The sequence below is a fragment of the Macrotis lagotis genome, chromosome 7, assembly GCF_037893015.1.
Source record: "Macrotis lagotis isolate mMagLag1 chromosome 7, bilby.v1.9.chrom.fasta, whole genome shotgun sequence".
NCBI lineage: Eukaryota > Metazoa > Chordata > Mammalia > Peramelemorphia > Peramelidae > Macrotis > Macrotis lagotis.
This window is the reverse complement of record NC_133664.1, coordinates 69,436,920-69,464,556: the sequence shown is the minus strand read 5'-3', so window position 1 is coordinate 69,464,556 and position 27,637 is coordinate 69,436,920. Positions and strand designations below refer to the sequence as shown.

General features: G+C 36.5%; 1 protein-coding gene across 19 annotated transcripts in view; it reads right to left on the bottom strand.

The window, feature by feature from the left end:
* Positions 1-27,637, bottom strand: part of SVIL (supervillin) — a 179,887-nt gene that overhangs the window by 96,107 nt on the left and 56,143 nt on the right. For all 19 annotated transcript variants that reach the window (XM_074193078.1, XM_074193066.1, XM_074193067.1 and 16 more), the window contains exons 2-6: positions 25,973-26,030; positions 20,122-20,213; positions 10,445-10,502; positions 10,186-10,337; positions 6,531-7,203 (exon numbers count right to left, since the gene is read on the bottom strand). In XM_074193078.1, coding sequence (XP_074049179.1) covers positions 6,531-7,203; positions 10,186-10,337; positions 10,445-10,502; positions 20,122-20,213; positions 25,973-26,030 — 1,033 coding nt within the window. The remainder of the gene's footprint in view (positions 1-6,530; positions 7,204-10,185; positions 10,338-10,444; positions 10,503-20,121; positions 20,214-25,972; positions 26,031-27,637) is intronic.

Below are 27,637 nucleotides of genomic sequence, written 5' to 3'. Positions count from 1 at the left end.
TTTTGTAGAAAGATATTAGGAGAAACAGTGATGGCAGACAGGGATCAACTTGAACAGAAAATGATTAATGGAAATCAGTTCAACAAGATTAACAACTTTCAATGCTCATAAAACTGATACTACAAGGTCATGGACATGCATGTAAACATGTGTGTGTGTGTGTGTGTGTGTGTGTGTGTGTGTGTGATCTTCAAAAGAAAAAGGTCAAAAGGTAGTCTTCCCCAAGGTCAGTTCACCTGGTATCTGGTAATGTGAAAACTGAATAGTTGAAGAAGAGAATGCATTTAACTTCTGCCTAGCTATCCCATCTACAAACTAAAATCAGAAATATTATTTCTCCTATAGGAACAATCCCACTATAGACATGTGGCAGTCTTTTAATAATTCAATCCTTGTTAAGTGGTAAGAGAAAAAACAGTTAAATGCTTGAAACTATAAACCTGAATTAGAAGTAGTTGTGGTCTCACTGTTGGGCCTGTAGATTATGTGTCCTTGCACTTTAGGATGCCTGGCAGCTCAGATTTAAAATGTGGGAAAAACAAACACATCTACATGCATAACATGCATATACATACATGTACACATTTTTATGGAGATATTTTGCATATGTGTAAGTCTATGCTTATTTGGATTATCCTTCAAATGAAACAAATCTACGTGTGTGCGTGCATGTGTGTGTGTGTGTGTGTGTGTGTGTATTTATGTATATGTATACTCATACTCACACATAGAGTTTCTGGAGGCATGTGGTAATTATAGATAAAAGGCCTTGGCTTGGAATCAGAAAGAACTGAGTTCAGATCTCACCTTGGATCCATGTCAGTTGTGGAACTCTGAACAGATCATTTAAATTCTATCCATTCTGCAGACAGCTCCTTTGGATCTGATAATTTACTAATGTCATACATTCATAGGAATATAAATGTTTAACAAATTCTTTATTAATCACAGACCTAGAGCTGAAAGGGACCATCTAATCCAAATCCCTCATGTTGCAAATGATGAAACTGAGCCCAGGGAGTCTGTGATCTGCCTAAGGTCATTTGTTTCATTGCAATGTTGAGTTGGAAATGGCAATTTAGAGAAAAGGATATATTGCTTTCATATTCTTGTATGTATATGCATGTGTATGCATGCATGTGTGTATATGTTTAAGTGTGTGAGTCTATATATATACATATATACACACACTTCTATAAGCTATACTTTAATGTGTAGAATGATATCCAAGCTGAATACTGTCATTTGATAAATAAATCTTTAGAATCTCTCTGTGGATAGCTTTTATGACAAAAGCAATGGTCTATGTCAGTTCTTACCACAATGTAAGAAATGGAATCCTGGGAGCATCAGATATCAAATCTTTTCCTGAGCATAAACTGTACGTAACTATGAATGTGAAATGAGAAATCTGTCAGATGTTCAACTATGAATGAAGATGAAAGTTCATCTTCCTGTGATATATTCATCTTCCTCCTCAGTATTTTCTTTTTTATTATACAATCTTTCCTCCTGCCTTCTTTCCTGTCTCTCTTCACACTTTAAAAAATGCATTATTAGTTGTCAGCAAAGTAATTGTAGTTATTTTAACAATAAAATAGTACCTAGACTGGCAGTCTCCAAATGATTGGTTTGGTTAGGTTCCACATGAAGGCTAAGGCTGGGTCTAAGTTTTAACCCAAAATGGTCCCCTAGGAATTGGCATTGGTACCACTCAATGAGATATACTTGAAGAACTAAGAGAGCCCAGTTTGCTCTTTTCAAAAAGGTGATACAAATGCAAGACTTTGAATATGAAAAGAAGGGGAAAGATCAGTGCAATGACTCACTTCATAAACTGTTATGCTACTACCTTTAGTGATGAAGTTTTCATTTTAAAATATGCTTTTAAGTGATGCTTTTTAGTCTGTCAAATTGGTCCTGGTGGTTGGATATAAATTCTAGGTTAGACATTTTATCACAATGACATTGAATTTCTTTCCTTGTTCTATTGTTTTTTTCTTCATTTCTTCAAAATGTTTCCCAGTTTTCATTGAGACCCTTAATTAAGACTCATTGGCTCTACACTGGAGAAGACCCTAGCAGTTGTCTACTTTGTCTAGTAACATAATTAGAATTTATGCCTCTTAGATTTCTTGGCTGTAGATAAAGGGCACCCACAGAGTGGGTTTACAGAACTGAACATGTAAACAGTACAAAATTATTCTGAATTTATCTGATGTCATAAGTTGGTCATTTCCTTGACATATATTAAATATCTTTGTTTTCATTAATCTGTGAATGGTAGAACTGTAGAACTTGAAGAGACAGAGAGATTCAAGGCATCTCCCTCTTCAGTAACACCTTCAAAATGACTTCTTACACTAGGTCATGCTCAAGAAATTTCTAAAATCAGCCTGTCTAGGTCAATGACACCAAAAAGAGAAATATGTGGACTGGAAACCCTCTGTTCTTAGTTCCAGAAAATATTACATCTAATTTATAGGGATTTGAAATGCTTTACTAAGAAGTAGCTTAGTTCAGTTACTAACTTGAACAAATCAGAAATACTCCTCAGGGTTTTTTCAGATTTTTGTTTGTTTTTTTTCCACAAGGCAAATGGGGTTAAGTGGCTTGCCCAAGGCCACACAGCTAGGTAATTATTAAGTGTCTGAGACTGGATTTGAACCCAGATACTCCTGACTCCAGGGCTGGTGCTTTATCCACTACACCACCTAGCCACCCAAGATGAGGTTTTAAGATGAAAAATATGTTTTACTGTGCTCTCCTTGTAGCATTAAAAAATACTCTCCATTACAAGGACCACACATAAGAAGCTACATAAGTCTCAAGAAAGGAAAAAAGTAACGAATTCAGCTCTGTCATACAATGAAAAGTCTTTACTGTGAAAATCAGTCTATAGAAATTAGATCTTTTTTGTTCTCCAAATGTTAAAGATAGCATTTAGTATCTTCTATGTCTTATAATAGCCATGTGGTCTAAGGCAAATCTCTTTACCTGTCAGTAATTCAGGAAACCCTCTAAGATTTCAAGGCATAGATTAGTGGCAGACCACATCAGGGAAGGATAATTTGACACCAGGATTTAATAATAACTAACATTTAGATGATGTATCAGGCCCTGTGCTAAGCATCTTTAAATTATTATTTTATTTAATTCCTACTATAACTATTATTATCCCTTTTTTACAGATGAGGAAACTGAGGCAAACAGAAGTTATGTGACTTACCCAGGGTCGCACAGCTAGTAAGAGGCTGAGGCAAGATCTGAGCACAGGTTCTGAGTTCTAGGTACTATGATGTCTCCTAGCTGCTGACTTAAACTGATGAAATCCATAGGTCTAGTACAAGATGCATCCTTTCTAATAGAATCAGAGTTATTTAGAACTGATAGGGATCTAAATAGTCTATTATACAGTCTAACCTGATTTTACAGATGAGGAGACTAAGGCCCAAAAGGCTAAATGACTAGCCTGAGATCACATAGGTAGTGACACTTGATCCTACTGCTCCAAGAGCATTCTTTTTTTCATTAAATATAACATAATGGTGAGCAGCCTGGGAGTGCATAGTACATAGAACTCCAGGGGGCCTGGAGTCATCAAGACTCATCTTTTCAGGGCAGCAAGGTGGCACAGTGGATAGAACAATGGTCCTGGAATCAGGAGGATATGGGTTCAAATTCAGCCTCAGACAATTAATTATTACCTAGCTGTGTGACTTTGGACAAGTTACTTAACCCCATTTCCTTGCAATAACTTAAATAAAAAAAAAAAGACATCTTGAATTCAAATCTGGCCTCGGACATTTATGAGTTGTGTGACTCTGGACAAGTCACTTCACACTGTCTGCTTCAGTTTCCTCATCTATAAAATGAGCTGAAGAAGGAAATGGAAAAATCACTCTAATATCTATTTCAAGAAAAACCCAAATGGAGTCACAAAGAGCGAGACACAACTGAAAAACAACTGAATATAACCTAAGGGCATAATCTGTAGTCTTTCCTGCTGAGACAAATTTGCTGGAATCCATTCCCCTATGTCATGTCATGCAATGTATGAAGAATCTGCTTTGCCAGATAATAACTAGACCAAGTACATTTTTTCCCCCACCTCTATGATGTAATGCAAATTTCCCAAGGCAAGCCTAATCCTTTACTGGAAAATATGCAATATGATGGTTTTGCTTCATATAGAAATCCTAATACTTAAATTTAATGGGTTGAGCAAAATTTTACCAAAGCCCCAACCTGGCTTCTCTGTTTTTTCCTGAGAATAGCAAACAAGTGTTGATGGAAACATGTCTTGCTGGTCAGGTATCACCACAAACATGCTGACACATTTTTTCAGTAACATTCTGTTTGGGTTGGGATCTGCCTGACCTCCTGTCGTCTGGTTTTGGAAGCTACTTCACAGTTGAACTGAAAAATATACCTTAGAAAAACTTAAGGGCTAAATTATCTCATCTCAAAAGCAGATGATTAAGTAAATAAGCTTTAAATGCAGTCATTTCTCACTCAGGAAACTCTAATCTTCAATGAAAAAAACACAAACTCTCATTTTTAGGCTAATATTTGTATTAAACCAATTTTCCCTATACTACCAAGAAAGTCTTTTTCACTAATCTATCCTATTCCATTGATATTACTTCCCCCCCCCCCCCCAATAATAGGGTTTTTCAACCAGGGACTATCAAAGGAAATGCTCTCCATGCCATGAGGTCCTGGTGGACCCACAATACACTTTGTCATCATGAAATTTCTTCCTCCTCATTCAACACATCCCAGCACAAACTACTTAAATGCTGAGCCTTCTGCTTTGCATGTGTATGTGTGTGTGTGTGTGTGTGTTAAAAACACAGCTGAGAAAAGCAAAACAAATAGCATGTGGCAAGAAATACTGTTGGAATAACAAAGGCAGGGAAAATGAAAAAACAGAACTGGGTAAAAAGGAAAACCAAGAATAACAGAGTCCAAGAATGAAACGTATTCCAATTACCGTTGGACTACTAAGAAAGCTACATTTCTTTTAGCAGAAAGAAAATGTATTTGTCTTTCAAAATGTTCCAGTGAAGGTAAGGTTTGTACACTGGATTTCCAGGTCACAGAAATAAAAACTTGGGACTTGAGAACCTATTCACAGATTCTCAGCTATAACAACTGACTTTTAAAGACAGTGAAAATGAAAAATGACATTATAAAAATCAATGAATACTATAAAAATAGAACAGGTCCATCTGCCTAGTCTGAGTTTGAACAAGCACAAATAACTCTATTCAGTTTGCTCCTTTTGTCTTGACTTATGGCTAAGTTGATTGGCTCTGGACTCATGCTGCTTCTTTATATTGGGGTGTACAGAAAAGAGAAGGAGGATGGACTGGGATGAGGAACAGGGAACAGAAACCCATCATGAAGTGATCTGTATACTTTCAAGGATAGACATGGGCACGAGTCAATCTTTATCAGCTCTGGAAAAGGTTTTGCTTCAGTTGCTTCCCTAGGCCAACTAGAATTCTTCCACTGGTCTGGTAGTGGTGGTCCATTCCTGTAGGGATCTAAACTCCACCCTTTCCACAGAAGACAAAACATTTTTCTATTTTTTTAGGGTTTGGGGTTTTGTTTTTTTTTTTTGGATTTTGCAAGGCAATGGGGTTAAGTGGCTTGCCCAAGTCCACACAGCTAGGTAATTATTAAGTGTTTGAGGCCGGATTTGAACTCAGGTACTCTTGACTCCAGGGTTGGTGCTCTATCCACTGTGCCACCTAGCCACCCCAGATCAAATATTTTTCAATTAACAATCTGTAATGCATTGCTGTGGATGACTCCTCCCATGTAGATCATAACTCATATAAGATTTTTTTTCATAGACTTTGAACATTGTCCTGCAGAAAAACCTCTGAGTTTTACTTAGCTTGTCCTTGGAAAATAGATATCACTAGGCTCAACACCCTTCAAGACTCCGAAGAGCAGCCAGAACTTATTCCTTGTTGATCTTGCCTTTTAAAAAAAACCTACTGTTGCCATCCATACTCATAGGGAGATATCAGAATAATATAGTCTAAATAACAAAAAAATCTAAGATCAAAGATTTTGTTGGTGTTGTTTTGGTGGGCATAAGAAAAAAAATGAGGATAATCAAAGATAAGATATCCTCTTCATACAAGTCCTAAAAAGTTCTTGGTAAAGTCTTATGCTAACAAATGCTCCCCACCAAAAAATTAGTGGTAAAGGATGTTAAAGAAAAAGTCTATTGTTTTGAAAGAGTCCATAATAGAATTTTCTTATAAAAATACTTCTTTTAAACCTATCATTTCCTCAATATTCTAGAACAAAATGTAATACCCCCCCCAGCTCTGTAGAGTGTTTTTTAGTACACTGATACTATTTAGAAAAACAGCCTTTCTGACCATTAATAAACAAATTCTTGCAGCAAAGGACAAAGAGGAAACACTGAGCAAGGTCGTATAGAAAAGGAAACTTGTGGAAAGACAGATAAACTTGGAAGATGGGGGTAAGACAGGGAGTTTGCTTACCTTGGTCTAGAATCACCATGTAATGATGAATCAGTAAGTGAATGACTTGGTGATGCTGGCTGCTTAGGTGAAGACAGAGATACCTTTCGGGTCTGTTTGGGAGACCTTGGCACATCACTAAATGAGGATTCTCGTCCAGAAAATGAAAAGGAGGAAGAACTATCAACTGCAGATGGCAAGTCGTGGATCTGGCCAATAGCATTTAATTCTTGTGCTCTTCTGTGGTTTTCCACATTCAACAGTGCCTCCTTATCAAGAACACTGTCATTTCCATGAAAGGTATAGTCCTTAGATTCAGTAGCGATGCTCCTGGGCTCCACAGTCTCATTCCTAGAATAATGATAAGTCAAGTCTTTGCTCTCTTCCTCCTGTTTCTCACTTTTGCCTCCCCTTCTCTCAACATCATGATCCTTCCTGGTCTTAGTGTAACGTGAGAGATATTCAGAGTCTGCATCTGAATCCAGGGTCAGCCCATATTTTTCAGCAAGTTGCCTCCTTCTTTCAGCCTTATATCTGGCTATTCTCTCAGCTTTGGAGTCCAGTCCCTGGGTGTCCATGGTCACTGGGCTATAGGAGGGTTCTGTATTGAGGGATGTAGTTTCTATGCAATATCGGGATCGAGGTTGCTTTTCTACTGAAGAGTCTGAAGTTTCCTCCTCTTCATTGGATCGACCTATAAGGTTAGACATGTAGCATAAGAAAGATGGAAAATTCATGGGCAAGGGGCTGTAATTAAGGAAGAATTACTATAGGTAATACAAGCTCAAAACCCTATTTGAGGAAAAAACAACTTGTTCATTTGAACAGACTTAGTAAAGCACTATATTCTATCAACCCAAGAATTTTCGGGTTGGATCACAACCATATTGTATAGTCAAAAGAACGATAAATAGGAAATAAGAGAATCTGGATCAAAATACTACTTCTGTCACTTATTGTCTATGTGACCTTCAGGTCATAACTTCCCATGTCTTTGCCTCAGTTTCTTTATTTGTACAACAAGGGATTTGGAACCCATCAACCCCAAGATCCCTAAACCCTACCCATCCCCTTTTTGACATCTATGCACTACTCCAAAAGGAAAAATCTCCAAATTTCAATCCATGGAAATAGGCTGAATGGTATCACAGAAAGAGAGCAGGACTTGAAGCCAGGAAAAACTGGGACCTGAATCCTTCCCCTGAATTCAGGAGCTGGGTGATCAGGTGCCCAAATCGCTATTCCTCTGAGCCTCTGTTTCCCTAATTATGAAACAAGATCAATAATATCTGGAGATCCAAGCCTGTAGGGTCTTTGGAAGGACCAAATGAGACAACCTATGGGAAGTGTTAAGGAAGTGCCATACATTGTCTATGATCACCATCGCAATATTACATAAAAATTAAAAGTTCAGCAGGATGCTTTTCAGGATAAAGCCTGACTTTCAAGGAAGAAAAAAGAATGCCCTCCTGCTCCTGGTACATTTCTACTCACTCCAGAGTTTCCCCCTTCTCCCCCCTACCCATCCTGTCTTACAACTCATGGAAAGATAAAGGAGATCCCAAAGAGTAAAGCAGATATGAAACAAAAGGGAAACATGTGACTCAAAGCACAAGGAAGAAAGATCTGGCAATGCATGTTTTGCCTTTTAAACTCAACAAGTAAGCCCACTACATTTAACGTGAATGGGTGATGCTAATTCCTCAGAATAATTTCCCAGTCACCAAGGGAAAATAAGTTTTATATTTTGGAGAGTAAAATTTCTATTCTGACTCAAAGAATTAATTTTTTTAGAGTTCTTAATTGATATCTCTTATTTTATATTCCTAAAAGTACATTTCTAAAATGAAATATCTGGGCCAGCTGGATGGCACAGTGGATGGAGCACCAGTTAGGAGCATCTGAATTCAAATCTAGCCTCAGATACTTACTAGCTGTATAACCCTGGGCAAGTCACCTAGCCCTGATTGCCTTCCCACCTCTCCTCCAAATAAAAAATAAAAAATGACATCATTTTTTCAAAAGAAAAGAAGAGTAAAACATTCAGTTCAACAATTAAAAGTGGATATAAGTCAGCCAGCATACACACACTCATAAAGATTTATTTAGCAAGGAAATGTCCTTGCTGATGAAAGTTTCATCTGGGAATTAGTATTTTCTGTGCATCTAATATGGGGGCAGCTAGGTGTTAAAATGGATAGGATGAGAAGTCTGGAGTCAGGAAGGTTTGAATTCAAATCTGTATGACCTTGGGCAAGTCACTTAACCTCTTTGCCTCAGTTTCCTTATCTTTAAGATGGTGATAATAATAGTGCCTACATACTAGGGTTGTTTAGAGAATCAAATGTGAGGATCAAATTGTAAAGTGCTAGCTCCTAGCAAGTACTATAGATAAATGTTAGCTGGTATTATTTGGATGAGGGAAAGGAAGATGATATTGGTAGGCTATGTACCAGATAGTGAGGACATAGACCCCAAAATGAAACAACAACACACTCATTTTCAGAGTACCACAAAGCAGAAGCACAAAAACACCTGAGGTTCCATGCACTATAAAGATCAGAATTAGGGAAACTACCAATGTATTCTTGGAGGTGATCCTCAGACCTTCTCTGAGATGCACTAATATTGAGTTGACAGAATTCTGACAACTTTAATTGTTGGGTCTCTTGGTTCACAGTAGATCAGAAGCTTCCACAAACAGGAGAAAAGTGACAGAATATATGAGGGAAGAGAAAAGAGAAAAGTAGCCCCAAGCCTATAAAAGACAAGAACTCCAAATATAATCTATTAGTTGGAGGCAATTAGCTGCTGAGTCCCCAACCCAATTTCCTTGGAGTGCAAGGAAAGGGAAATCAGAAGACAGTGGTTGTTTTCATGAATCAGTGCACTATTCTGGATAGAGAATAGGAATTAATGATCAAGATCCTCATAACCAATCCTGGCTCTGCACTAATTTGTTCTGTAAATGTGGGCAAATCATGTGAAACTGGAGGCCAAGGACATGGGATTTGAAACAGATGATTTCTAAGGTCCCCTACAGCTTTCCATCCTGTGGTCACTTTAATTATTGAAAGGGACTGTGCCTGATATCCATAGGGATAACATGAGTCACCAAGAAAGGTTTAAATTGTCTCTAGTATCATCAAGTGAAGAAATCACAGAAGGAAGTGCAAAGAGTATCAAACATGGAATCATGGGTACTGAGTTTGAACCCCAGTATGAGCTTGATTTTATAATTTCTTTGCTATTTATTCTTCTCTGTGTGATCTTAGGTCACTTAAGTCTCAGTTTATTCATCTATACACCTATAATCTTGCTTCAAACTCTAAATCATGGGATCACAGATTTAGACCTGGACCTCTGAGATCATATCATCCAACCCCTTCATTTTACTGATGGGTAACTTGCCCAAGGTCAAAGAGATAACAGACATGGGGCCTTGGTACACATTGGCTCCAAATCCTTTCCACTGAATCCTGCTACCCCTTATAAAGCTGATACTATAATATCTCTTAGATTTTTATTAAAAATAGATTTAAAAAATTTTGTTGATTTCTATCAATCAAAGAGTGAGCTTTGTCTTGGAGACAGGCTTAAAACAAAATACTTCATTCTTCAGTGGCATAAGAACAATGAAGTATGCTGCCTGTTTGAATGGAGAGCTAATGCTTACCAATGTGAGGGCTATAGGGGTCCGTGGCTCGTGTATATCTGGGAGTATCTTCTTCTAGTAATCGGTGGGTAACTAATCCCGTACAGCTCTGCAAAAGTATGGGCTGAGAATCATTTTCAATTCCTTCCAAGCGTCTGGCAATTCTTTCTTTTCTGTGAAATACACCCAAAAAAGGATAATATGTAAAATGCACCCTGCAAGAAGTAAACCCATTTCCAGATAGTCTATCTCTTCATTTAAAACTCTGTAAATATCTTACCTCTTCATTTCTAAAACTTCTTTTCTCTTTGGTTCAAAGAGTTTTCTTAATTCTGCAACTAAAAACAGAAAATAAACTAATATTAATCTTTAATCATTACAAAGTACAGGATGTGTTCAGGTTAGGGTAATTCAAGTTATTAGAGCAGGGGTTTAACCTTCTGGGGGTGGGGAAATGGTTTTCCCTATCTTGTCTTGGGATGGAAGTACAACAGCCTCACTGCTCATGAGTATGGGAACTTTCTAACTTGATTTGGGGGTTCACCCCTCAAAAGGCAGCCTAGTGATTGCCTGCTCCCAGAGATCATCATTTTGTTGCCAGGCTTGGTATCCTCACTTCAGACCTACCACAACTAAGAACTCTTGAGCTCAATAATCAGTCACCCTCAGCCTCCCCATGCCATATGTACCAGTACTTCCAGTTGAGAGTTGACATTTTAGTCATCTTGCTCAAGAGTTAGTGCTGGAGATGTAGTTATTTTCAACTTTATACCTAATTGTTACCATCCAGTCAGCCTTGATTCTCCAAGTCATCAATACCCTAGGTCCTTCTATTTAAAGGATGGAGAAAGAACTCCAAATTTCCATGAAAGGAAGGAACACAGGTCAGACTCTCATTATTTCACCTAGCCATATGACTGTAGGGCTTTTCCAACATCACCATACTATGCTCCCATATTCAGTCCAGTACATTCCTACAGCCTACCAACTCCAATCTGCTCCTCCTTCCACCTTTTAAATGTAAATTCCTTGAGGGCAGAGAAATATCTAAATTCAGTGGATAGAAGGGATGTCACAGTTTATAAAGATGGATACATCCAAGGTATCTAAAATTTTGAAAGCACTCTGGTGCTAAATATAAAGGTTGGGACAAGAGATTAAGGAAAGAGGGAAGGGAAGAAAAAGAGATAATTCAGTATAACCACAAATCTTGAAGGAATAAATCCCTGGGGAGGGGGATTGTATAGAATACAGAAAATTTTCTATTTTCATTTTACTATTTATTTTTAAGTGCCATTTTTAGAAATAAGCAAGGCCTTAAATACACACACACACACACCCCACACCCCTCATATGATGTTTCCTTACTGTATACAAGACTCATTAAAAAAGCAAGCACCCAAGATTTTGATTGAACTGGTAATTCATTAGAGGACTGGTTAGCAAAAAAGATCATTTTTCATTTACCTTCATAGGAAATGGAGTAGCTGGAGGAAAGGAGTACTTTCTCATAATTATAATGTTTTTATGTTCCCAATTAAGATACAAGGACATGGGGGTGGCTAGGTGGCAGTGGATAAAACATGACCCTGGAGTCAGGAGTTCAAATCTGACCTAAGACAATAATTACCTAGCTGTGTGGCCTTGGGCAAGTCACTTAACCCCATTTGCTTTGCAAAAACCAAAGAGAGAGAGAGAGAGAGAGAGAGAGAGAGAGAGAGAGAGAGAGAGAGAGAGAGAGAGAGAGAGAGAAGGACATAATCTAGTGTCCCACATCCCACAGGGGATGGGATTTTTGGCTTCTGAAAGTGGAGTTTAAGGCTGATGAAAAATGTAATGGTTGGCCATTTGAAAATAAACTATTATATGAAAGATCAAAATATCAAAACCACATGAGTTTAATTAGATTGTTTTAAATCTAAAACCAGACAAGGCGAGAGTAATTTAAAAAAAATGTTACAACTGGTTCTCCCCTCTTTTCCTGGGCTGGAATTCAAGGGCTACTTGTGATCCCTATTCCAATAGCAAAGGACCCTTTGACCTGTTCCATTTATTTATATTATTTACAATTATCTGGCTTACAATTCCTTAAACAACTAGTGGTCCCTTATTCTCAGGGTCTCAACCACACTGATGATGAACTTAGTGAAAACATTAACTAGAACCTTGAAGACATTAACGAGAACCTTGAACTTAAGTGATCTACCAACCCTCAATCTCCTTGGCAGCTGGTATTACAAGAATGCACTCATGTCCAGTGTTAAAGTAATTGTTACACAGGTTATTTAAAACTGAATTCAAAATGCTCCTCAACAAAGGTTTTGTCAGCATAACACTATCAGGTGCAGTGGATAGAACAGTGGACCTGGAATCAGCAAGACCTGAGGTCAAATCTGGCCTCAAACACTTACTAGTTGTATGACCCTGGGCAAGTCATTTAATCCCAACTGCCTCAAACAAACAAAAAACACTAAACAGAGATATTATTCAGTAACAGAATGAAAAGAATATGGGTAATTATTCAAAAGGACTTGGCTTTCCCTTTGAGGTTTACTCAATTTATGTACATTATCTATCAACTTTGAATATTAACAACATCCTTATGAAAGTCATATTATCTCCACTTTACAGATGAGGAAAACTGAATTTTAGAGAGATAAAGTATTAAGTATAAATCATACAGCTCATCAATATAAGGGATTTGAACTTGGACCTCTGACTTCTAATCTGGTGATCTTTCCACATTAAACCAGACCTGAAGTAACCTAGAAATACCTACTAGTCTAGGCAGGATGAATGAAAATTCTGTATAGTTAAGTAGGAAAAAAAGTTATTTTCATTCATTTGACTACTTTTGTACTGGGATTAAAAAGTATACAGTTATTATCTTCCATGTCACAACTTTTCCTAACATGGTTTCAATATACAAGAAATTAAAGGTGAATTTTGTAGAAGTCAAAGACTACAAGTAAAGCCCAGCAGATGACACAGAAAAGTTTAGAAACTCAGTAAATCATAATATATTTTATCTTTAAATAGGTATATTTTATTTTTTTAATACTATAATAATTCAGACTTCTTTTCTAGTACAAAGGGAGGGTCAAATAATTTTATAGATTTTCCAGATCATGGGGGGGGCGGGCACTGTGCCCCTCATCCCTGTGATGTGGAAGGGTTAATTGCATTAGCTGATTCATTTTTCAATTTCCTTAGACAGTTATCTTGACAACAATATACATTTGGCTGAAATAATTTTCTGAAAGGAAATATAGGAGAAAGAACTCAGTATGGTGAAAAAAAGATTTTGGAGTCAGAAGACCTGTGTTCAGATCTTGGGCTCTGGTACTTACTAGATTTGTGACCTTGAGCAAATAAATTTCTAATGAGTTCCCTTATGGGTAAAATGAGATTCTATTGAATGGTTTCTAAAGTTTCATGTTTAGCATTCTGTGTCTCTAGAAACTCTACAGACCAAAACATTTTCAAAAGGAAATAGCCGCTATGGAGTAGTTGCATCTTGCAACCCAATTTTTTGGCTGCCCATTTCCTACATTCCCTAAAGGGTGAAATAAATCATTTCTTCTTCAATTTCCTAAATTGATGAATAGAACTGCCATCCTCCATGTCACCTGGGCAATACAGAAGGAATACTAGATTTGAGCTCAGAAGACCTGGCTTTCATCTCAGCTGATACTTCCTGGTGTAGTTATACTCCCTCAGGTACAAAATGAAGGAAGATTGAAGCAGGCTTCAGAGGTCTGTTCCAGCTCTAAAGCATGAGTTGTCTTTCCTTCCTTTCTTCCTTGCCATCCAGATGCAACTAGTTACCAATTCCTATAGGCCACTTCTGCCATGATCTCATATTCATTCCATTGTTAATCCTATTATCCTAATACAAACTCTCATTTCCCTTGAGTGCCTACTGTGCCAACCCAAGCTAGGCAACCAACATTTGAATCCTTCTGCCAGGACCTCCATCCAGTTCTTCAAGTGGAGAGAGAAAAGTCACAGGATAGTTTCTTTTAAGTGCACAAGCCCTCTATAGTACAACAGTATGGAATTTGGGACTTTAGGAGACATGGAGTTCCAGCTTTGAGACTGGCCTTGGGTAGGATTAAGTCACCTTACATCAAGGACCTGAATTTTACTCTTTGCAAAATGGGATAATATTGATATTTCCTTCCTCATAGAGTTCCTATGATCATAGATTTAGAATTGAAGGAGACAGAGGAGGCTATCAACTCTAATCTACCCATTTCACAGATGAGAAAACTGAGCTTGTATGACCTGGTCAGGGTCACAGAGTTAGTATTGGTGGCAGACCTTGAACTTGATCCTTCCAGACTACAAATCTAGAACTCTATCCCCTGTCCCAGCTAAGTTTTTATGAGCAAAGAACTTGAAAAATCTTAAGAGCTATCTAAGTGTGAATACTGCTATCACTACAGTGGCAATAAACTTTAGTTACTTTAATATATAGTATAGATAATTAGTTACATTTTAAATATAAGTGAGGGTATTTTTTTTAGGGTTTTTTTTTTGCAAGGCAAATGGGGTTAAGTGGCTTGCCCAAGGCCACACAGCTAGGTAATTATTAGATGACTGAGGTCAGAGTTGAACTCAGGTACTCCTGACTCCAGGGCTGGTGCTTTATCCACTGTGCCACCTAGCTGCCCCAGTGAGGGTATTTTTTAAAGGAATTCTGTGCTGACTTTGTTAAAACTAAAAATTCTCTTGCAGAGCAATAACAATACTCTTTATAAATTTGAATATTTTATGTTTGTTTAAATCAAACTCTACCTGTAGAGAGGAAGGAAAAAGGAGCAGTGTGGGAGAAATCAAAAAGAAACAATAAGATTCATACAACTTGGCTCCAATTTGCCTCAGCCTCCCTCACTGCAGACTGCGATTTAAATTGAAAATTAATAAAACAAACATGTAACTCAATAAGCCAATGTGGATTCACCCTGAGGGGAAGTGTTGCAGTTGTATAGGAAGGTTGAAATTTATTCAGATTTATGGTGGGCATTCATTTCTTCCTCTTCCAAAACCCCTAAGCAAGTCCTCATGGATGCCACTGAGTTCATCCACTTGAGTTTTGCAAATCAGGATTTTAGAAAAGATGTTGGAGAAGTTAAATCCAGACAGTAAGGAAAAAACTATTCTTGATTTTAGAAACTGTTTATATAAACATTTATATAAATAAATAATTTCCTTTCTAAAGATAAAAACATACTTCTAACCCAATTATTGCAGCCATCTGTTGCTCTGCCAAAGAGGGTCTTTTGGATGTAAATTCCTTATTGTTTGGGTTTGATTTATAAAGAAATCTATAGTTACAGTGAAAGTGAAAACTGTCAACTTTTAAAATTTAAATATGAAATAACATTTGTGTTCCAAAATTAATTTTCTGTAACATATAGTAGCAGGCTCTTCATAACAACACTAAAACTTGTTAGTAGGAGTTGACAATGATGTGAAAGGATGCCCCCCCAATGAAGACCAAAAATTGCTTTTAATATGAAACTCAATAGTGATAGAAAAATCAATTCTATTCAGTTAAAAACTTTTTTAAATGAATAGATTTTTAAAATTATTTTTATTTTTTATTATTTTTTTATTAATTTGTTTTTCTATCTCTTGGATTTTCCCCTGGCAGAGCAATTCCTTTTAAGAATTTAAAAAGGAAGAAAGGAGAGAAAAAATAAACTAGCAAAAGTGATCAATACTTTGGAAAAAAATCTTTCATTCCATGTATTCTATGTTCCATCCCCTTGGACTATCACTTCTGTTCAGGAGAGGCTGGGAGGGATCTTCTCATGTCTTTTCATTAGAGTCAAGCTTGTTTTTGACAATTTCTCAATATTCATTTCAATAAAAACTTATTAAATAATTACTGTGTATCAATCAGGCCAAGAGCTAGGTTAGAAAAAGGACAAAAAGATAAAAACCAGATGGTCCCTCTAATCAAAGATATAAGCAACTATTGGTCAAGAGTAGTTTCATATTGGGCCCAGAGGTACAGGCATGAGTTTAACCTAGCATTCCATTGGCAGAGGAAATTCAGAGATGCAAGGTAGTTTTGCACCTTCCCTTGTCTGGGTCTTAGGAGCTTTTAAGTGAATTACCACATAGTAAGCATGAATCAGAGACACGACTTGAATTTTGACCTTCCTGTCTCCAAGGTCAGCTCTCTGACTACTACTATAAACTTGGGAGGCAAGTACTTGGATTATCCCTGTGTTATAGTTGAAGAAACAGAGGCAGACAAAGATCAAGTGAGTCGGGCTGGCTCCAAGACAAGTATACCACCCATTGCTTGGGGTTGGGGGGGGGGTATTTTTTGACTCATACATAGATGAGAAAATTCAAAGTATATTGAGTTGGAAAGCAAGCTGCTTTGAAAAATGAGTGAATATGCTCATGTTCAATCTTCAAATTAAAGAAGTGATTTAATCAATGGAAGGGAGGAAATAATGTCTCTCATGACCAATTCAAAATTCTGAAAGACCATGATAGGTGAGTATAGTGATTCTTTCTAAAATGGAAAGGGGCACAGGTTGCAGCTGGAAGGGACTCCACAGGTCATCTAAGTCAAGCCCCTCATCCTACAGATGACTTAGATGCTAATCATGGACAAACACATGTCACCTGACTCAATGTCCAGCATCTTATCTGCTACTGGATTTGTAGTCAGAGGACTTCCATTTCTACCATTTCTCACAAAATCACTGAAACAAAATCAGATTGACCTTGCCTAGCATGTAACCTTCCCCAACCATATTAGGGAGGTCATCTTGGTGAAAGGGATAGAGTCCTACCATATGCATAATTTTTCCATAGCCAACTATAACTTTATAGTTTACTAAAATGGCTGAAAGGCCTTTGATAAAACATAAGGTCCTATAATGCTTACTATAATGCTTTCCAAGAAAGCATTTGACTCTCTCAACTGTGAAGTTCTCCCTAGATACAGTATTTCTTACAATTATTTCAAAATTATACAAGGCTGTGGTAGGTGGCTAGAGAGACTTCTTTCTTTAATGATTGACTGAATATTCAAAACAATTGAGTTACTGAACAAGATGTATTCATGAGAGTCAGAGGGTCAATTACCAAAGTTCCAATGAAAAAATTTTTGACTATCAAGTTCTTTTCCAAATTCTCCTAAAGTGAACCCTGGGCTTCTGTGGTAATTCAAGTAATACAAGAAATGCAATTCAGTAATCAAGAGATGCCCCAACCATCTAAACCAGGAAAATAAACTGGATTAAAAAATGCCTTTGCCCAGATGGTTATCTCTAGCTAGCTGGATAGTGTATGGAATCAGCCCATAAAGATGTGTTATCTTGGACAAGTGCCAGAGCTGAAACAAACTCAATCTGAGATGAAAAGAGGCAACATTCCATTTAGGATATTGCTCAGTAGTCCTAGATCCCTCAGTTCTGCAAAAATCCTATCACTTTGATATGAAAAATACATAGTGGATAGAAGTGGAGTGTTACAACTTACTTACACACAACACATGATATAAAAGACAATTCCAGAGTTTGCATGTGGGAGTCTGGGCACAGAAATAGGATGAAGGAGACAAAAGAGGTACTAAATAAAGGAAGCAAGGCTTCAGTGTCTGCTTTCTGCTTCATGAAGAATTTACCTGAAAGTATGGACAAGTATTACAGGAGAGGCAGAGGCTTTTAACATGTGGTGGGTGTCAGCAAAGGGCTCCAAGCTGGCTCCTCATTATCTCCCACTGGACAAATGATTTGTTTCACAGTTTCACAGTTTCTTACATGTAGGCCATCTTTTAGGAAATGTTTTGCAGACAACTTATTTTCAACAAGTCTACTTCTATTTGCTCTTTGGGTCATTTGCAATTTTTTCTCTTCTGAAACCATGTTGCTCCATCCCACTGGAAAATTACTGATGCTAAAAGGTCTGGGCTTTTGCATCAAGATGCATCCAGAGATCTTTGAAAGCACAGCATCATTTTCCAAATGTGATCTGGATCATTTTCTTCTTCCTATTTAATTATAGACCTAACTTATTCACAGATAAATATATATATGAAAACACACACTGATGGATTATTTCAGTAGACTTCCTGTCTATATATATATATATATATATATATATATATATATATATATATATTGAAGTTTTTGGAAAATCTCCCTAGTGATTAAAAAAAAATTCTTTTATATGGATGTGATCTAAGATTTCCTTTGTAAGTACCTGAGGATAGTTCCCTATTTTATGTTTCAATATTGAGTTACCTTTATCAAAGATTTAGAAGATTTGTACTTTCAGTTGCCATGTCATTTAGTTTGGCTAGAGCACTGAATGATGGCTGAGGCAATTGCTTTTTACTAATTAAATTTCTCTAAGAAAAGCCAATAGGGTCAATGGTCTCACTTGTGTTCATTTCCCTATATTTTTGGACTTGTTTGCTTATTATAACCAGTCATGTTGGAGCCTGCTACAATCACATGTAGTATCTTATTGCCTGTATCCTAATTTGATACTGACTTGACCTTTACTCTAATCAAGTACGGTATGACTAAACAAGGCTGATTCTTAAATGATTGCTATGTTAGTAATTACTCAATTTCTGTCTGTTAAAATATAGTCAAATTCATTCTTTGTGATGTTCGATGCTTGCCAAGTCCAGTGCTTTCTCAATCTTTTCTTTAAGAGAGTATTCATCTTATATGGATGAGTTTTCTGAATAGCCTGTAAGCCTTTGGCCTCTTTTCTTTCTTGATCTAAAAATACATTTTTCAACATTATTTTTACTGTGCTCCCCTCCACCTTCACATAGAAGCCTTCAGGTATCAAGCTATATGTTTATAGGATTCAGATTTGAAAGGGATATTAGAATTCACTTATACTTCAGGAGACCTGGGTCCAAATCATGACTCTACCACATACACATACTGTGTGACCTTCAGCAAATTAGACAATACTCTATGAACAAGACCACAACAATATGTTTACCATCCCTTCCAGCTCTAAGTTTATAAACTTATCAATTTCTCCACAGCATGTATTGATATTGTTTTCTTCAACAAATGTTGGCCCACAAGTGTGATTCTCTCCAAGGTGGTCTTTGTTTGTGTTCATCATGATCATAAATGTCATAATCCCTGAAAGGTAAGATGACCATGTTGCTTCTAGATGCAATTGAAAATCACTCCAAGTTCCACCCTTCTTCTGAAAATAATGTACAAGCTGCCATATTTCCACTGACTTACAATTTCTTTATGACTTCTGTTTTACTTGACAGCAAGAATATCTTGCTTGGATGGGTTTTGCTAGTCCAAGAATGTGCAGATAAATATTACACATTATGTTATTTAACCAATTGGTTAAATTAATGATGGTTTAAAAAAATACCCATGAGGGCTCCTTTGTCTGACAGAAGTACAAGCAGATTATGCTGGACTGGGAACTGTATTTTCATCTGTTTTATAGGATAATGCAGCCAAAAACTATTCAATTTTCAGAAGCCAGAATTTTGTGACCTGTTTAGCCCATAATACTTATATTTAAGGGACATGTGATGGAGCTTGGAAAATGGGGGTTACCTACATTTTGTTATAAAGCATCAAAGCTAGATGTTTGTGGAAGAAATCCTGGGCTCCTTTTATTGAGAAGAGGAAATCCTGGTTAATAGAGTTTGTTCCCCACCCCATCTTCATTTTTCTTAGCTAAAACAACTTAAAACAAAAACAACCATGGAGAGATCACATTTATTGCCTTACAGAGAACTAAACACAATACTAGAATTAGCTGGCTAGTGAGGATGGAAATCATAACATTTCCATGTAAATGAAAATTTTTTTTTCAATGTTATAAAAAGCATTGAGAGATTTTCCTTTCAAATAAAGCTGAGTAAACACTTTTCTTACTACTCACATGAATCAGAACCTGATAAACAATTTAGAAGGAACTCACCTTTGGGAAGTACAGCTAAAAGATTAGCATCGATATCCTTTCTATTGTTGACCAACTGTTCTGTTTCTTCAAGTGAAAATTCTCTCTGAAAACTAAAAAAATAATATATTAAGTTAATCAAAGTGTAAAAAAATGCTGAAAACCAAGATATTTGTAAAAAAAATGTTAAAAACTATCTCTGGTAGGTAATAACAAAAGTAACCAAGACCCAAAGAGGCACTGCACAAAAGATTTGAGAAATCAAACAGGCTGTGATACTGGCCTTTCTTGTATATGGCTGTTTAATTGGAAGCAAATCACTTAACCTTCTTAGAAACAAAAAGGGCAAGTTGAACTAGTGGGTAAAGAAGCCCATTTCTAGAGCCTAGCATTATAATCAGATGGAAAAGATACTGAATATAAACGATAAAAAAGAACAGACCAATGGAATCTTGTGATTGTATTTTGTCTCTTGTATCTAATAATATAATATTTACTTTTCATTAAGAAAATATTGACCGAACAACCACTAAATGGGAGGCTAGATCTGGAAAAACCAAACCAAACAAAACAAAAAAACAATCCCTGGATAGAGCTGACATTTTGCTGGGGTGGATTGGGGAAAAGTAATTTGACCTTTAAAGATATAAGCAAATAGAGAAAATATGAGGCGTGAAGAACTCACAGTTAAGGGGATAAGGAAAGTCTTCCAAAAGAAGGTGTCACCTAAGGATCCGAAAGATCTAAGAACTGGAGGGGATGAGGGAATATATTCCAAGGATCATATATCAAGAGATGGAAGGGATGTCAAAGGTTATTTGTTACAACTAAGGCCGAAGCCACAGAGATAGCCAAGATCTCAGTTCCTATGACTACATGTTTAATAGAATTTTTACCACAATCTGTAATACAGGACAAATGGGAAATAGTGTTGAATTTAAGGAATGTAAGAGGCCCATATTTAGTTGGAATAGTAGTTACCTAAAGGGATTTAAGATGAACTCAATATGAATAGGTAGACATAAGTCATTTAGTGACAATATTTAAACATCAAGCATGTTATTTCAGAGATAAGAAAGAAATATTGGATTTTTGAGCAGGGGAAGGACATGAACCTGAAAAAGGCATCCATGTAAAATTTTCTTTACATGTTCACTTTTTTTGGACTTGAAACTAGCTGGGATGTAGAAAGCTTCTCAAAAGTCAAGGGACTCTTGAGTATACTCTAAAAAATGTGAAATATTTGATATAATAAAAATACAGTAAAACAGAATATTCGGTTTTTTCAAGTCAAAATGCAGTCAAAGGCATCCTTATGTAGGATATATTTGTCCTCATTTGATCTACCATATTTTTTCTTCTCTAAGTACACTATTCAGGCTAGGATACTAAAACTCTGATTCTTAATTTTTTTTTTTAAAAAAAAGGCTTCCCTGTAGAAATGGGGGGAAAGGAATGGAAAAAGATCATAACTAATGATTTTTAAAGTGTCATATAAATGTAGTTAATGACAATGAGAATGAATTATTATTAATTATTGTGCTTTATGGAGGGAGAAATAATGCTGGAAAGTCAAAGATTTCTCAAAAAAGCATTGACTCCTCACCTTTAAAAAGAAAAGCAGCAAAACAAAAACAGCTTTTTCCAAAGGTTCTTTCTAGACGCCTGACAGAACAAAAGGTTTAAAAAAAAATGATGAAAAGTACATAATTGGTACGGCTAGGGGCACTGTAGCAATAATTCCATTTATCACACAGATAGAACCTAGAGTTGAGATAAGCAACCTGAAGTACCTGGAGAGAAGCTTTCTAGCTGACTCTATGGAATAATAAGATTCCGTCTGGAAATGTTTTCTGTATTAAAATGAAATTCTTCCATCCCTAAAACCTTGTGCTTCCCACATCATTCATCTTCATGGTGCACGTGCACTTACTTCAGTGGCCCAGAAAGATCATTTTCAAAACTGAATATCTGCACTTCCCCTCCCCTCTCTACTCATTTAAAGGACCAAATGAGGTAGGAGACATCTCTCTCCTAATCGGGCTGAATCCTAATCTGCTGAATCTTTTCATTGCAGTATTTATTGGTTTGCTCCATCACCAATCTGACATTTCACCACTTCAAGGACATTCATTCATGGAAAGCATTTCAATGCTCTTTACAAATCATATTCCTAGCATAGATCATCTCAGCACTAGAGCTAAATCTAAGGCATTGAGCTAGAAAAAGTAAAATAGAAGCAAATATTAACCCAAGGATTTAGAGCTGGAAAGAAACCTTAGAGACAATCTAAATGGAATTCTTTCCTTTTGCTGATAAGAAAGTCAAAGTGCAGAGACAGAAGTAACTTGGACAGAACTACAGTCACAGAACTCAAATCTAAGTCTTCAATTCTTTCTTTTATGCAGATTAGCATCTGTAACATTTCAGCAAGAGAATAAAGGTTCAATACTGAACTTAGAAGCATCTCATAATAGTTATTATATTAAATATTTTATGTGAGAAGTAGATATTTTGCTAGAATAGGAACTGACTTTGGAGGCTGGGAGCAGGAGCTCAAATCCTAGCTCTTGTCATTTATAATCAATCAACTGATTAGGAAAACCCTTCATCATCTTGAATGTATTAGACTGACTTCATTCTACATTTCAATCTAAGCACTTACACTTATTCTGTGTATAAATTTATACTTCTGGTTGGATTAAAGGTAAATATTTCAATTTCAATGATACAACAAATATTTTATTATTTGTTAGGCAAATTACTCTAACACGGGTAGTGTAGATAGTCACTGGATCTTTGATGTCATTGCTGTAGATCACTCTTCCAAATGTAGAAAGACAGATGAAACTATCCCTGCCTTTAATATAACATAAACACAGATTTTTACATCAGATACAGGTAGGTGGTGACAAGAGAAAGGAGAGCTCTGAGATCTCTGGGAATGTCTGTGCAGGTAAAGAACACTAGGAAGGGGTTTCATGGAGAAGGAGACACATGACCTAAATGGAAGACAAGGATTTCAAAAGGAAGAAATGAAGATAATATGCATTTTAGACATTTTATCCAAAAGCAGAGGTATGAGATTTCCAACTTAGCTAATTTTTTTTCCTCTGAGTGAATATGCCAAGTTGGAAACCTGAGGATATGAAGTGGGGAGGGGAGCAGTGAAGATTTGAAACAGGTTATAGAAGTCGTTTAATCTTGGCCTAAGGAGTCTTTACTTCATCTTAAGAGTCAGCTGGGAGATAGGGAAGCTTCTTGAGTATAAGGAACTGACATAGTCAAATCTGTGCCTTAGGAAGAAGGATTAAAGAGGGGAGAGCCTATTAGTAGGGGTCAACCGAGAAGCCATTATTGTAGTGTAGGTAAGAAATAACAAGGACCTGAACTAGAGTAAGGACCATAAAAAAGGGGGAAGGAGTAAAATACAAATGAGGCTGTAGAAACAAGACCAGACAACTAACTGAATATGGGATAGGAAGAGTGGGTAGATGGGTGGAGGAAAGAGTCAAGTATGAATCTGAAGTTATGATCCTAGGTGACTAGCAAGATGATGTCAACTTCAAAAGAGATCTTTTTTTAAAAAAAAAAATGAGGAAGGATAGATTTAGGTGAGGTGAATGTTGAGTTTTGAGTCTCTGATCTAGGGAGAGATGTCCAGAGGTGACTGGGGGAATAAGATTTCTTGAGAGGGTAGGATTGGAGATAGGTAGATAGATAGATAGATATAGATAGATAGATAGATAGATAGATAGATAGACAGACAGACAGACAGATATCTGCATACATTATGAACATGCATGCATACATGTCTATCTATATGCATGTGCAAACAAACATCATTTGCAGAGAAATAATGAAATAACTATGCTTGGGAATAGTTGTGGAGTTCAATTTCAACGAGTTAGGAAGTGTTAAGAAGTAGAGGCAGCATAGGTGATTCTAACTGATCAAATAGTCAGAGATAGAAGGAGAGTGGCAGGGACAGAGGGAAAAGCTTAAAGCAATCATGACAGACTCAAGGGAAAGACTATTATTTTAGAGAAGACCTGAACCATATGTATGTGAAGTAGGTAAAGGGACAATTGTTTGAGAAAAAATTAAAGGTGAAAGAGAAAGGGGAGTGGTTGATTTCCCTTTCAAAGTACAGTTGGCTCTTAATTTAAAAAAAAAATCCAAACACTAAAGAAGAAATCATTTAAACATAACTCAGGTCATTTGAAATACTTGTTAGCTCTGTATGACTTTTTTGTTCTTTAATATCTGTACCTACTACCTCTGAGTAACCAATCTGCTTCAGTGATGAGAAATTTTTTAAAAATACATGTCCCATTAACCTACTTACATGCTCAGCAAAAGCAATAGGGGGCAATTCGATCCAAGTGCCAGCAGCAAAAATATTCTATTATCCTAATTTGGAGGTTGGGGTCATTATTATGATTATAAGAAATATTAACTATAGATGGTAATACGATACTGAGCTGCCTACATACAGTCTAATACCTCTTGTCTTAGATCTTGTGTATTAAGGGGCTAAGAAGAGTAAAATACAAAACCTTCTTTTACACCTTCTCTATGTAGACATGAAATACATTTTATAGTCAATTTTTGTCCTTTGGGAGTGAAAATTTCCATTTCTCCAATTCATTTTATACTTGATACCATGAAAAAAGAATAGAATCTTTTTACATATAAATTCATATATGGAGTTTTGAAAAGGAATATGTTCCTTTTTTTCCTTCATCAAAACCTTTGCCCTCCTTTTTTTATTCCTTTCACACTCTGGAAAATGACTTGATTTTGCAGAGCGTGACCTAAAGAATCCTTCGTCTCCCTCACTATTCCCAATTTTGGTCAGCTGTCACAAGTCAGGTCTCCTAGAATTAACTTGTTTTCTCCAGAGATCTGGTTCAGGTTTAATGTCCTGGTAAACCACAAGAGAACTCAGTGGACTAAAATTGCATCATCTTACCTACAGAACTTTAGAAAGGATTTCCTAAAGAGCAGGAAAGAAAAATTTCTTAAGCTCCAGCTGGGTTATGTAACCTGCAGTATTTCTAGCATGCTGTTTTGTTTTCATCTTGCTTCTCTTGTACTAACAGAGTGGACTGACCCTTGCAACATAAATAGTAGTTTTACCCTGCTTCTGTCACAATCCTAACTACACTTAGCCCTGTGGGAATGAGTATTAGGCTCCCTTGTTTTCATGCTGGTCAAGCTAACAGTGTAGAATTGTGGACAAATTCTCATGTGGCTTTGTTTCAATTTATGTCTCCTTAAGAAACAGGGCAAAGAACTTTGCCAGCAATATCCCCAGCCAAAGTTACCAATTGAAACCCATTAAGGTCACTAATCATACTTTTTTTTTTTTAACCTGTTAATGCTTTAGCTATGTGTCTGCCTGGAGTGAGGGTGCTCTATGATCATTCTCTCTTTTGATATATGACTAATTACATGGTAGAATGACAGATTCTACAATTTCAAAACAACAGCTCTAAGGCAGACCAGACATATTTCTCAGACTCGACAACGAAGGAAGAGAACACTCCAAAAGGAAGCATTTCCTGACTTAGCTATCTTTCTTGGCAGGAAGATCATTTTAAAAACCATCTAAGAGCAGCAATTAGAACTTTTAGAACTCTGAGGACTTGAGTGGAGATTTCAGATTCCTCTGGGATGGTACAGTCTACTCCCATTTTTACAGATAAAGAACTCTGGAGCACAGAAAGGATAAGTAGCTCCACTTATATAGCAGCACCAAGTTCTCAACAGTCATAGTGCCAAAGACTTGTCTCCTGCATTTCAAAGGCTTCTATGAAGATTAATATCAAACAAGTATAGTTTCCTTAAAATGTTATGGTAACCTTACCTTGATACCCTTTTTTGACGTGGTAGGCCGAAGAGGTTTGATTTTTCTTTATTGAAATCTGAGGGCAAAGAAATAAGATGATGGTGAAATGACAACAGAATAGAAGTGAAGAGGGAAACAAGCTAGTTAGTCATTGCATTATGGAAAAAGAACCAACAAAACAAGTTAGCCTCCTTATTATCCAAACAGGTCAAACTATTCGGTGCCCAGAGGGCCAGAAAAGTAATAAAAAGGTATATTTATAGAATTTCCAGTTTACAAATCACTTTCATCATAGGTAATCTAGAAATCTAGGCATCTAAAGCATTATCATCCTCATTTTATAGATTAAGAAACTGAGGTTCAACAGCAATATACCTGTAAATAAAAAGATCACCCATTACTGAATCTTTCAAACAGGGTCAAAATAAAAACACTCATATGATAAGAGTTATAGGTATAAGATGACAACTTTTCCTGAAACCAATTTTATCAACACATTTGATAATACTGCAATTTCAAGACAAGATGATTAGACTTTTATTTTGGATTCAGTCAGTATTTACCACTACAACATAGGCAAGTTAATCAAGTTCTTGCTGAAATTTTCATCCGGTTTCTCTATTTAAAGGGAAGAAAATGGAGCAATGAGGAGAATGGCCTTATATAGCTTTAGACTAATACCAACTTATACTTAGAAAAGATTTAAGAAACTTTAAAGATAGTTTGAGAACTCTTAAGATATCTTTAGCTTTTCCTTTCTTTTTTAAATTAAAACTTAAAAGTTCATCCTATTAACCAACTACTTATTTTTGAAGACTAGATATACATAATGTAAGAGCAGCTGGTAACAATTCTGCAAAGGAGAAACACATATATAGGATGAATTGGTTAATAAAAACCAGACTTGGATAAAATTTATAACCATTCTAATGCTATGTAACCTATTTTACAGCTTTTGGCACAGTGATCATTTGTCCACCCAGAAAACCACAAGTAAACCACTTATAGAAACCTTGGCCTCCTGGAGATGAGCTTTCACTACCTAAGATTTGGGGGTAAGGGGCCTGAAGGGGAAAGAGGTACAAGATGGAGTAAATGTTGACATCAAAAATAGATAGTCAAGCCTGATGTTTGTAAACTTGTCAACTGGAGAGGGACACAGAATTGGAAAAACAGATCCAACAAAAAGTTCTAAGCTTTGTTTGTTCTCTTCTTTTGCCTTGAGTCTAACAGACACTCAGTAATATTTTGGCTATGGCTGATTTGAGAATTTTTTTTTAGCTGTTTTGTCTATGTCTTACACAAGTCAACCGAGACTCCTAGCTCAAAATGTAACCAAGTATAGTATAATGCACCATTGGAACCAGAAAGATGCCTGTCACTTCCAAATACAGAAGTTCTGCTAAGAGTCATTTTTGATAAGCAGTGTCTGAAAGTTAAATGATTTCAAGGGAATCTACACATTTCATTTTTCTTCAGATGGTATTTAATATATTTCAGAAGTTAAATTGAAAGCACATACTCTCCTGTAAACAGAAAAAGAAGCTACTGAAAATGCAACCCTTCCCTGCTCCACATTGTCTCACAGGATGATTTAATCAAAACAAACAGTACAGACATTGGAGGTAATTCAGTAAAGTGCATTGGGTTGACAAAATTATCCCCCCCCCCCCCCACTGATTC